Source organism: Antennarius striatus, chromosome 10 (assembly GCF_040054535.1).
Source record: "Antennarius striatus isolate MH-2024 chromosome 10, ASM4005453v1, whole genome shotgun sequence".
Taxonomy (NCBI): Eukaryota; Metazoa; Chordata; class Actinopteri; order Lophiiformes; family Antennariidae; genus Antennarius; species Antennarius striatus.
The window spans coordinates 14,006,647-14,018,957 of NC_090785.1; the positions used below are offsets into that span (position 1 = coordinate 14,006,647).

The following is a 12,311-nucleotide window of genomic DNA, read 5'->3' on the forward strand; positions in this document are numbered from 1 at the left end:
AGTCACCCTCCACCACAACCCTTGCACCCCACTATTCTCCCAGGAGATTCCCCGGTACGTCTGTAGCATTGCCATGACAACAGCCACTGGCAGAGATGGGGGTGACTGAGTCAAGAGATGCAATCAGAGGGAGTTCAAATAAAATGGAGGGAGAATAAATGAGGGTGATGAGAAGACAGAAGGATGTAAGAGTGGCAGTCAATGAGGAAGAATGAAAACTGAAAGCTAAAGCTGTCAAAGGAAGTGCTTGGATGAATACAAAGGAGAAGATGTGAAGTGTATATATCAAGAACACACAGTGGTCATTTTTAATGCAATTGGTGAATATTTCTCAAAGACAGACACAAACAATATTCAAATTCCCATTTTTATGTATCTTTTCTTATTTATTAAACAACATAATACAGTGAATAACAAACACTGCTATTCAATAAAGTTATAGAATCTTTTTGACATAAAATACAAGTGAAAAACATTTCAATAATCTTCTCATCATCTCTTCAGTTTGTGAAGTGCAGCATACAATTAGGCCTCTCAACAAGTGGATTAACAGTTCATCATTGTACCGAACAGAAACTGTAGGACAGCCAAGTGTAAGAGCACTTTATCCACATTGTTGCTGGGTCACAGCATTGAAAACATTTGGACACTTGTGAAGACTATTGTTGTTTGGTGGTACAAATATGTTACTAGGTTGTGTTTACATAAGAACGTTTCTAAAAAGTTTTGTCTATGGTGTCCTATCGCCGGCAAAGGACACAAATGTAATAAGAGGTAGGATTTGAAGAATCTACTGCTGAGCTAGTCAGTGAAGCATATAAGAGCATTTCTGCACTGATGAATTGCAACCAGGTTGTAAGTCGATCTTCAAAACACAAAAAAACAAAGTAACGAATTGATTGAAAACGGCACTTAAACTTAAACAGGATATTCACCAGGTGATCAAAAAATGTAGACCATACAAACTGTAGAAAAATCTGGCTTTCATTTTCTATCAAGCATTCACACTGTCATGGCCCACTGATAGCTAAGGAAAGAGGCTTTCTCTGTTTGAATGTGGCAGGATTGTTGAGCTACACAAGCAAGGCCTCTAACAAGCCATTACCAAGGTTGAATGCAGTAAGACAGTCCTTTTAAATTTAATATTAGACCTAAAGGTTGCGGGAATAAAAAAGAAAAAGTACTAATTTTTCAATAAATTATAAATTCTCTATTTTTAATTTCTTATTTATTTACTTACTTATTTATTTAGGCTCCGCGGTGCACTGGCGTCGTGCCCGGAGTATCCCCCGCCTCCCACCCTTTGCCACCGAGATAGGCTCCGGCTCCCCGTGGCCCGCTGCGGCGGATGTAGCGGTGGAAATCTGAAGATGACTGACTTATTTATTTATTTGTATTTTGAAGCTCTACTTACAACCTGCTGTAAAATCCAGTAATACTTGTAAATATTTGTAATTTTCCCCAGGTGCGTGTGTGTGTGTGTTTGTGTGCGTGTGTACAGTGCCTTGCGAAAGTATTGCCCCCCCCCTCAAGAAATTTTTTGACATTTTGCCACATTTCAGGCTTCAAACTTAAAAATAACAAACTGAAAATATTTTTCAAGAGTCAACAACATGAGACCCAATTGTGAAGTGGAATCAACATTTTATATTGTGTTTAGAAATAAAAAAGAAAAGAAAAGTAGGATATACAGAAGTATTGGCCCCCTGTTCTCTCAGCTCAGCTAACCGACTCCAGAAGTTCCCTGATGACTTCAGAATGATCCAATGTTGACCTACATGACAATGACAAACAGAATGCACCTGTGTGTCATTTGGTCTCACACTGCCACATCCTACTTTTCAGTTATTTATTTCTAAACACAATATAAAATGTTGAATAAATTTGGTTCCATTTCATGACTGTGTCTCACGTGTTGTTGATTCTTTAAAAATATTGTCAGTTTGTTATCTTTAAGTTTGAAGCCTGAAATGTGGCAAAATGTCAAAAAGGCTTGGGGGGGGCAATACTTTCGCAAGGCACTGTATATGCGTGCATATTTGCCTTTGTATGCGCACGTGGGAAGAGCACAACCACTAAAGGCATGATGTGTAATTAAACCTCTACAGTACAAACACTTCATTCCTTCAATCACCTCCACAGTGGCTGAGCTGCAGCAGCTCGAGACATTTTGGGACCAGGTATCCGAGATGCTGTGGGAATTTTAGAGCTGGCAGTAGAGGCACCTGTGCCCACTGACTTGGAAGTTTTATTTCGGGCAGCAGATATGACAGCCGTGCGAATGGTCTTAGCTGTGGCCGAAGATGGGCTGTTGGCAGTGCCAGGCTTGGAAGCAGTTTGAAACTCCAAGTTAGGGGCAAGTCTTTTTGACACACGAAGAGGAGTCCCTCTAATAAAGACTGGCTGGTTGCTGCTTGAGACCTTCTCTGGTGACGATCTGACTGAGGTCCTGCGAGTCAGTGTTGGCTTTACTGGAGCTGGTGTCTCACTCACAGTCCTCTCCATTACGCTATTTGTGCGCTTCACCTCTGTTTGAACAGAGGCAGGCCTTGTAACAGGAGAGGAACGCATGGACATGCTACGAGTGGGTTGGTTAGATGGAGTCAGGCCCCCATTTGAAGGCTCAGTTTTGGAGCGCACCTTGGGAATTCCTGTGTTATTGGAAGGTCCCACACGTGACACATGTCCTCTTTTTGACCCTATTCCACTGCGCACAGGAATCTTCATGGGTTGAGTCTCCTCCTTCGATAAAATAGGCACTTGAGTTATTCCCTCGCGATAGTCAACATCCCTTTCTTTCCTCCATTTAGAACACAGGCTTGGTGCCGGTCGTGGAAGTGGGGATGTTGGAGGTGATAAGGCATCATAGGATCGTAGACCTTTCACCAGAGTGTGGCACTCCAGTGTCTCGCCCACACAGGAGTATGACCTTGCCATTTCCCTCTCGGGAGTTAGCAAATCAGAGAACTTCTCTGGCTCTTTAGTGAACTCTATTATATTTGAGGGGATATGGTTCTCCGCCACAGGTTTGGATGCCACCTCAGTGAGCTTTTGTAAACCTGTATCAGTTATCGCGATGTTTGTTGTTGTGGTGGACATCTCTCTCACCAGTATTTGTGAAGGGACCTTCTCAGGAGCATTGACAGAAGGTAGTCTCTCAGATCTCTGGTACCTTGAGTTACAGTTGGTGTCACTGTGAAGCAGCTTTCCACTAGTAGAAAGAGTGTTAGGTTGTGATTCATCAAAACAAGACTCATTAAATTTATTTTGAACAGTCTGAGCGTTGTTGGTTGGTAGCAAGCCAAACCTATGTATATGAGGTGAGGTCTGGCTTTTACCAGGAAGGGCAGCTGTATCAGTAGGTGTGACAGCAGAGTTTCTACAGGAACTGGGTAAAGAATGAGTGGCCATTGAAACCACATGCTCATGTGAAGGCTCAGTTTCTTTCTCAAATACTGTTGCCTTGTTCGACTGGTCTCGTACCAGGTAAGTAATACTCTCAGGTCCATGTCGCCTAACTGATAAACCGTGTCCATGCTGAGAATGATTAACCGTAGTAATGTGGGTGTTCTGAACTGTATCTATACTCTGGCTAGTTGCCTGACTATGTTGACTCCGATTCCCTCTCCTGACAGTACATTCTTGGTCAATAGGAGAACAAGTGCCATCAGTTTCTGGGGAGCTACAAAGCACAACATTGGTGTCATGGTCAGATGGACCATTAGTGTGATAACTAGTCGATGTTGGGCTACTTCCCAGTTCAGGGAAATTCTTCACCATGGATGGGATAAGAAGATGGACATCATTGTGAATGTGATGAGGAAGTCTGCGGGAGTCAGAGCTTCTCAGGCTGCGTCGACTCCACGTATAGCTCAAGTTCTTCTCTAGGAGTTTCTCCAGCTCATCGTCGTTGCCTTTACTGTGTGGCTCCCTTGCAAGACTGAGACCCAGGTCCAGCCCTGTACAGACCGCCAGAGAACGATGCTTTTCACTTATCTTACGTTGACGTTCCAATCGTTTTTGTTCCTTCAGCTCCCGCTCTGCATTCTCCTGTAGGAAAATGGATGGAAAGGTTTAACATTAAGTTTTTCCACCAACTCTTGATGAAACAAATAGCTTTATCAACAGATATTCCTGATACCTGGACAGCTTTTTGGAAGCGATAGCAAAACATGTGGAAGACCCTGCAAGCCTCCTCTGTTTTGAAGGTGCTGTCATCTTCACAAAAGAACTCCATTAGAGCCTGACTAGACATCCTCATACCCTCCACCTCATCTTCTGCTTCTTTCAGACGCTCCTCAGCCACCTGCACATAAATAATTTAGTTATCCCTTAAAATTAGCCTCCTGCACATGTCAATCATCTTACCTAAAACTAGTTTGGGATTGTCTGACTACAATACATTACATAAAAATTAACTGAGCCAGGTAATATTTGTTATACCTCTAGGAAAGTATGTGTATGTTGCTGAATTTCTGCCTCAGTTTGGATGTTTGCTTTAACTGCCGCCACTCTGGTTTTTAACTTGGACAGATCTTCAAGCACTGATTCCTCACACAACCTATATAGAAGAAACAGACATAAAATACACAGGTTTAATAAAAGTTGAAAAGTAATAGCTGTGTAACACATCTAGAGAAATGTCTCACAATCATAGGGATAGTGTTATGACTGTTAGGTTAGGACAGTAAATGGACAATTATTATCAACTGAATGCAGAATAAGGTTAGTCATCCTTGGTATCTTGCAAAGAAACTCTCAAGCAGAGCTTGATTATTGTCTTGGAGTACCAGTGTTGCATAACTCAGGCAGGACCTGTATATCCCCTCAGACAGTCACAGTCAGACCTGATGAGTTTTGAAAAGCAACTGACCTGGAGGCGGAGCCAACATGGCCTAGTTGGCTGGGAAATGATAGTAAACTCTGGTCCTTTTTAACAGCTTCCTGCCGAGACAAACAACAATTATCCAGCTATTGTGTAAAAAGAAGCAATAGACTGTTTTCAAATGTTAACAAAATCAGATGCTTTGTGGAGAAGTCTGGCTTGGGTTAAGTTAGGGTGCTGTTCTCAAAACACTTTGTGATCAGAGATTCATTTGTTGCTTATTGCTCTGAAGCATGTAATTTGCTGATATTTAATGTCTGCTTGTCTTTATAGAATATCTCAAAATCATAGCATTCAAATAATGATATTTTTAATTTTTTATCAAAGTTCCTTGACTTGGTTTAAAAATCAACACTATGTTTCCCGTAAAATTATGTATAAAATGTTTTCTGCAAAATGTTTTCAACCAATAGCTTCTTAATAAAGTTCAGCTGAGGAATAACAGCCTCCTAAAACCCAATCAAGCTTTATAGAAAATCAAACGTATGACCCTGGAGCCTTAACTTAATGTTACAGGGTTTGTAAAATTCAGTTTTTTAAAGCTGATGGACCCAGATTATTATTTGGATCTTCCCAAATTCACACATCCATAGACACCAACCCCCAATTTTATAAGCATGTAACCTTTCCTGTAGTAGTTCTTTCTTTAGTAGTTGGAATTTAATCTTACTGACAAGCAACAAGTAAACAGACACGGATAAAAACACAACATCCCTGGGAGATGTAACTACCCTTACCTCCTTAAAGTATATGTCTCTGACCCCTATCTAGACATAATTTACAATGCATATAATGACTGCTAAAGGCTGTCACATGGTTATTTACCTAAAGCTCAATATCAGTAATAATAGTAAAAATGTGTCTAGACACAGGACTTCAAATGTGGATATTGCTGCAAAAAAGCTATGAATTCTAAAAGATGGATAATTTACACTTATCTTCTGTGGCAGTTTTCAAGGTGGACACCTGAGACAATTTCTCAATCCACAATTGGACCAAATATGAAATATAGTCTCACGATATTTATCTTTGTTCCTGAGTTATGACATTAACTTCTGTCCATTTGATTCAAAATGCCATCACCAATTTTTACAACAAGTAAGTCTTTTATGTGGATACAATTGTATTTTGTGAGGTTGAAGTCATCAAAGACCATCAAAATCTAACCAGTTCATCTTTGGTTTTAGTTGATAAAAAAATCATTCAAGGTGTTACTGAGAATGGATATGGATGGACAGACAACCTGTAAACTTGAGTGTGGAGGTGTAACATGGATGGCTGCCGCTTACTATCAAAAATACATTTTCTAAGTATCACCTTCGCATAAAGGAGGTGATATTAAATTCTTATTTACTTCAGCACATTTTGGATATTATGGGATTACAATCTGAATCTTACCATAGCGACAAAATGCAGAAGATTCATGCCTGGTTTGTTGGCTTTGGTGTCAGCCAGTTTAAGAAGTGATGAAATCCGGAAACCAGCAGCATTCCCTGCATATCCTCCCTGCAAAGCCAAAGAAAAATAATAACTCATATAATCACAGCATGATAAAACTTGAAACAAAAACAATACAAAACCCAGGTGCAAAATCAGAGTGACGTCTGAGCACACACACCCTGACTCCATCATGACATGTGTATAATACACACACAAAAAGACAGATTCTGCTTTGTTGGGGTGAATAAAAGGAAGGAAATAAAAAATAAAGACTCACGGCATTCATGTAGTTCCCTGCTTTCAGAACCAAACGAAGGATGGAGTGCAATTCAGGACAGCTTAGCAGCTCTAAGAGTCAAAAATAGAGATTCAAAATAGTTTAAGATTAAAGAATGTTATTATATATGTCGCACATCAAGGACTTGAAATGGGTTAGGGTTAGGGTTACAACAGCTGCCACTCAAGCTGGTCAACTGACAATACATAGAACTGAGACCTGGCGAATTTAAAAGCCAGAGCCCAAAAAATATCAGGATGCTGTGTAAAACGTGAATACAAACTGTAATCCTTTACAAATAACAGGTTAGACTGACACTACTAACAACACAATGAAATGACATGAAATCAAGTTTATTAATTCCCCATAAATAAAATTATTTATCCACTCGAGCACACATGAGTTGTTGTTAATCACGCCTAAATATGTGGGTACAGGCCAGTAACACACACACACACACACACACACACACACACACACACAAAAACACAGGCATGCCCACAATGGGAGGTACAGCGGCAGGCAGCTCTTTTGTTGTGTACCCAATGAGCAACTTGTATGGGGACAGTGCCTTGCTCAAGGGCACCTCTCCATTGACAATTCACACTCTAAATGTTTTGGCCCACACAGGTCTCTCACAGTCCAAATCATTTAGGTTAACTCTAAACAGGAACATTTGAAGGGCTAATATAGACCTCTATCTTTATAGTAGTGGAGGACATGACTCCCTGCTGTTAACATTACCTCTGGCCGCCTCCCTCAGACATCTGGCCGCCACACACAGAGAGGTCACAGCTGGGTCAAACTCTTGCTGCAGGATCATGGTGTCAAGACGAAGCCGAAAACTATTGGAATTTAGGAGAGTAGAATGAAAGGATGAATGGACATGGGTGAGTGATGGCAGAGACAAAAAGGAACCTGTGATCAGTCATTAGTTAAACAAACATGTGTCATCTCAAACAGTAGGACAAGTGTTACATACAAATAAACAAAAAAGAATATTTTTGAGCTGAAAAGTCATTTGTTGGAATGATATTTCATACATGTTACACAATTAGGGCACAGGGCCTACCTGGGGATTTCCACCAACAGTAGGATGAAAAGATCAGGTTCTCCAAGCCAGCTCCTCTCGCCACCAAATCTCCTCAGACGAGCCTCCTGAAGGAGACCAGATGAAAAATAAAATCTGGAAAGCAGCTTCATTTGGAAAAGAAATCTGGAATACTAAAAGTGACGTGCCGTTAACAGTTTCTGCCAGTAATTTAAAGTGTGGCCCACCTCAAGAACACGTCATATGACAGTGGAATGGCAAGTTTCTGATCAGACTTAACAAAACCAGATGGTGAGTAGGGTATGAGGAAGTGGTGGGGTGGGGGGGGGATGAAAGACACTTTACCTCCTCACTGTCAGGCAGCAGTTTGCAGAGCTCTGAGAGCTTCTCTGCTCCGTAACGGTCCCCAGCACCCTGCCTGATATCCTCAACAATCTCCTTAGCAGGCCTGCAAAAAACATATTTTTAAGATGACATCACAAGGTTTTCAGCCCAAGGAAGAGCTGCCCCCCCCCCCCCCCGACCCTCTCCCTTCACAGAATGATGAAGTTAAACAGTGGTATCAGCTCTTGTTGTGTTCACAGTCTTTAGGTTTATCCCACTCTAATCAGTCTAGTGGTAGGGAGAGAGGGCTGATTGACGCCACACTGGTGACAGAGAGTGGTTTAGCCACTGGGCAAATACAAGGCAGACATGCTGGGGGAAGAGGTTGGGGGTGTCAAGGTGAAAGAGAGAGTGTAGAAACTGAACCGACTGAACTGTTTGACCTCTGACTTACTTCCTCTGAGTGACACATGTGTCCTCTATTGCAGCAGTTTTCCATTACCCTAACCCCTCCACCCTTTATCCTCCATTGTGTTTGCTACTGTGAGGCTTTTACTCCCAAACCTACAAAATTCATGACTCAACAGTAATGTTCATAGATAATAATTTGAAACAATTCAAGGCTACATCTGAGAAAGACTGAGAATGAATATTTTTTCAATGGATTTTCAAAATGTAAAAGGTTATTTTAAGTCATTATGTGTTGTGTTATTTGCCTAGTTTAGCTGATAATAAAATTCTGAGTGGCATGACCCCCTAACAGAATGATTATATGAAAACAAAAAGAAACACTCCAACAGACAAATCAGACACTGCTGTCTAACAATATAACCCCATGTCTACACCCATATTTCAACAGTGGCTCTGTTTATGTTTCTAGGAGAGGACCAGTAAGCTCCGAACAAGACAACTGTTTGTGTACTCAAGAGGCAACATTTACATAATAGCTTTCCCTACAAGTCTCGACAAATCTGGTTAAGGGCTGCTCTTCAGTTGAGACACACAATTAAGCCTCTCTGCATTTTTCTGCAACAAGGTGTAATGATATCCTCGAAAACCATCACATCAATTCTATGTTATTGTACCAGCTGTAAATGTGATTGCTGCATTAGACATCAAAGTCTATGTAAGTGTGTTTCAACAACCACATTCATTACAAAAGCTGATTGAAGCTGGAAAACATGCTATCAGACTTTCAGGGGGGTGGGGGGTGAATGACAAGGCACCAGTGGGGTCTCTCTCAGTTGGGGTTAGTTTTAGCATTCAGCGTTCTTAAAGGCAATCAGCAGGTGTCAACTCAGCGGGCTCAGCCCCATCACTAACCCACCGCCTTCCTTTAAACCTCCCGATCCCCCCCCCCCCCCACTTACTGGGTACCCTGCACCTGTCCCCTGCTACTTGTCCCCTCCGTGACTCCACATCCACTCCCTTCTTCACACTGTTTGGAACAAACTGGATCTAAAGACAACCTCTTACAACTGATATATGGCCTCTTGCTCCAGTCAGACACACACACCATTCCCCAGGGTGGAACTATACACACTTCTGTTTCCTGCTTTTAAAGCCACCGTCTGTTTGGACTGATGGTGCCTCTTAATGGCCATACATGTTGAAAGCTGAATCCATTTAATTGTAGCAGAAGCTTAGGTATATACTTAATATAAAACCTCTATTACAGTCTTTATCGACTGCATTGCCGATCACAATCTTGACTACCTGTGATTATTTAACTGAGTTTATAAATTGTCAGTTTCTCATATGTCAATTTGATGTCTTCAAATGACTTCTTCAGTTCAATCAAGAAGTCAAACCAAAATATGTTCAATTAATAATAATGCAAAACAGAAAAAAAGATGCAAATCCTCTTTTGGATCTAGGAAATGATTAATCAACTAATCATCAATGTTGAAGTGTTGAACAAAGATACTTACGTTTTAAACTGTCGTAGAAAGATTCCAATGTTCATACTGCGTTTGGGGTCCAATAGTGAGATCTGTAAATAGAAAAATGCATTTTAGGAAGAAAAAAAGTGCAAGAAATATACCGTATATCTCTTCATGGCCTTAAAATGTCATGTCCTTTGGCGATCACGCGACTCTGACCTCTTCCACGTTGTCCTGCGGGGATCTGGAGCGCAGTAACGCTGACTTGCATCTCAAGGTGTTGGTCCTGTCCTGAGGCTTGCTGTCCTTCTGCCCAAACAGCTCATCCAGGGAGTGAAGGTCTATGGGGAACTCATCCTCACCTGGCATCGCCCCGCTCCACACGCTCTTCCTTCCTTCGACCTTCTCTTTCGGAATACGCTCCCAGTTCAGCTTCCTCAGCCGGCTCCGACGGGCGCTGTCTGTCCGGCTAAATGGCAAAGAGGATGAGGACGATGTCGTTGCAGGTAGGGGCGGAGGAGGAGGTGGAGGAGGTGGCGGTGGAGGAGGAGGTGGAGGTGGTGCAAGAGGAGATGACAGCGGGGCGACCAGCACCGAACGCGAATCCATGGCCGTCACTTCCACAGTGTCATCAGTGGAAAGGCTGGGCTGAGTCCCATGAACGTAGTGAGATTCCTTGACGGCCACAGTCAAGTTGATGAGCATGGAGGATGTCTGGGCTTAAAGGGGGTGGGGGGTAGGGGGTGGAGGTAGAGTCTCTGCTCAGTCCATCAGTGACATCTTTTTCCAGTTTCAAGAAATCTATAGTTCAAAGGTCTTTCAATAACTCCAGCCTGGGAAACACAACAACCCAGAAACATTATTGAGCATGAAGGAATCAGGAAATCAGCCAGTCTCAACAACAAGTGAGTCAGCCGATGACGTCATGTGAGTGTGTCTGACACCCGGCCTCACTGGTCCTGTCATTAGTGGGACCCAGTGCATTCACTGGTATCGCAAGTAGCTGCATCTAAAATATAACCCCAGCTTCAACTCTTTGTAGATGTTAAGGCAGTTAGGGGAAAGTACTCGTGAACTGCCCCTTTCTGTGGGTTGTTTGAACAACTTGTCCCATCCTGTTCAGTTTCACCTCACTACCAGCATACACACACGCACGCACGCACGCACACACACACACACACACTCACCACCACCATCCTCTCCTTTCTAATTAGAATAGATGGAGACACCACAGGCAAAGATGCAGAGTTAACCACAAAGATGAGAAATGATGGTGGGGGTCATAAATCCTAACTTGAATCATTCTTCCACACGTGACAGAAGGTGAACATCTGAAACCTGGCTGTACGCTCCCGCACCAGTCCGATTCATCAGGATTAGCAATGCAATTATAAATGAGTCAGAGTTCATGTGTCTGGTCCGAGAGAAAGTCTTAAATCATGACACAGTTTTGCAGCTGGCCTCTTATGTTATTTCCCTTAGCTTGACGCGTCTGGGGGACGCGCGTGGACGTCGCGCTGTTCCACCGAGCGACGCGTGAGCGCGCTGCCGTCGATGATCTCACCCTCCATCATTTAAGAGATCAGTATCTGGATAAGAGGAAAACCACTCTCATCTAGTCTACTTTTATACAGGATCGGTGAAAGAAGAGAGAAAAGTCAGAGAGAAAAAATAAAAGTATATAATTAACTTAACACACAATGAAGTTTTCAGGGGATTTACAGAACTTCAGAAGTTTCTACAACCTATTCCCATTAATCGGAAGCTGGACCCTAAAACATTTCCCTTAAAACGCTCATTCAGAACAAATCCTGAATGGAATGAAAAATCTTTGTTCTGCAACTATCTTTATCAGAATAACTTCATCAATTTATTTAACTTACCTGTCGGTGTCGCTTCCTCTCCTTCTCTGATGTAACCCACGGAGCGCCAATAGACGCTGAAAAAAACAGTAAATTTCAATAAAGCTCACGGTTCCATTCCAAGATATGGTTTGTTAATTCTCCTTCAAACTGGTTACTTGTGCCGCTCCTGCTGCCCCTCTCTTCCTCAACTTGAAACTTCCACACTCCACACGGGAACGCGCAGGCGCGCACCCACATGCCGATAGGAGTTTTTTTTTTGTATCCTCCCAGTTTTCCCATGGGCGGATTTAAGGGTTTCAGGTACACTCGATCTTAACTCCTCTTTGTCAACTTTGAAGATGTTTGGGTAGAGCTGACTGTCTGACATGTTTAGACCTTACAATAGTGATTTCACTATTCTGTTTGAGAAAGATTGTGCATGAAAGGTTGCTGTCAGAAGCTGAGGCTAATCATCATAGTGGGCAGGGCTGATCTTCAACTGGTGCAGAAGGCCTTGATCATGCAAACAAAATATGCTTTTGAGAACCTGAAAAAGAGATTAGATGGATAACAGACATGGGAAATGATGTGTGCATCTCTTCCCTGC

The 12,311-nt window shown here is 42.2% G+C and overlaps 1 protein-coding gene across 2 annotated transcripts; it reads right to left on the minus strand.

Annotated features, from left to right (window-relative positions):
- Nucleotides 1-353: 353 nt before the first annotated feature.
- On the minus strand, nt 354-11,915 carry fhdc2 (FH2 domain containing 2). Of its 2 annotated transcripts, none has more exons than XM_068325127.1 (12): nt 11,744-11,915; nt 10,080-10,693; nt 9,909-9,970; nt 7,999-8,101; nt 7,675-7,760; nt 7,347-7,447; nt 6,603-6,673; nt 6,284-6,391; nt 4,874-4,944; nt 4,444-4,561; nt 4,142-4,306; nt 354-4,050 (listed from the first exon to the last, which is right to left on the minus strand). In XM_068325127.1, the coding sequence occupies exons 2-12, from the start codon at nt 10,563-10,565 to the stop codon at nt 2,131-2,133; spliced, it is 3,291 nt and encodes a 1,096-aa protein (XP_068181228.1). In that variant the 5' UTR covers nt 10,566-10,693; nt 11,744-11,915; the 3' UTR covers nt 354-2,130. The 2 variants fall into 2 exon arrangements, with proteins under 2 accessions (XP_068181228.1, XP_068181229.1); XM_068325128.1 differs by lacking the exon at nt 11,744-11,915 and adding an exon at nt 11,048-11,715.
- Nucleotides 11,916-12,311: the final 396 nt, after the last annotated feature.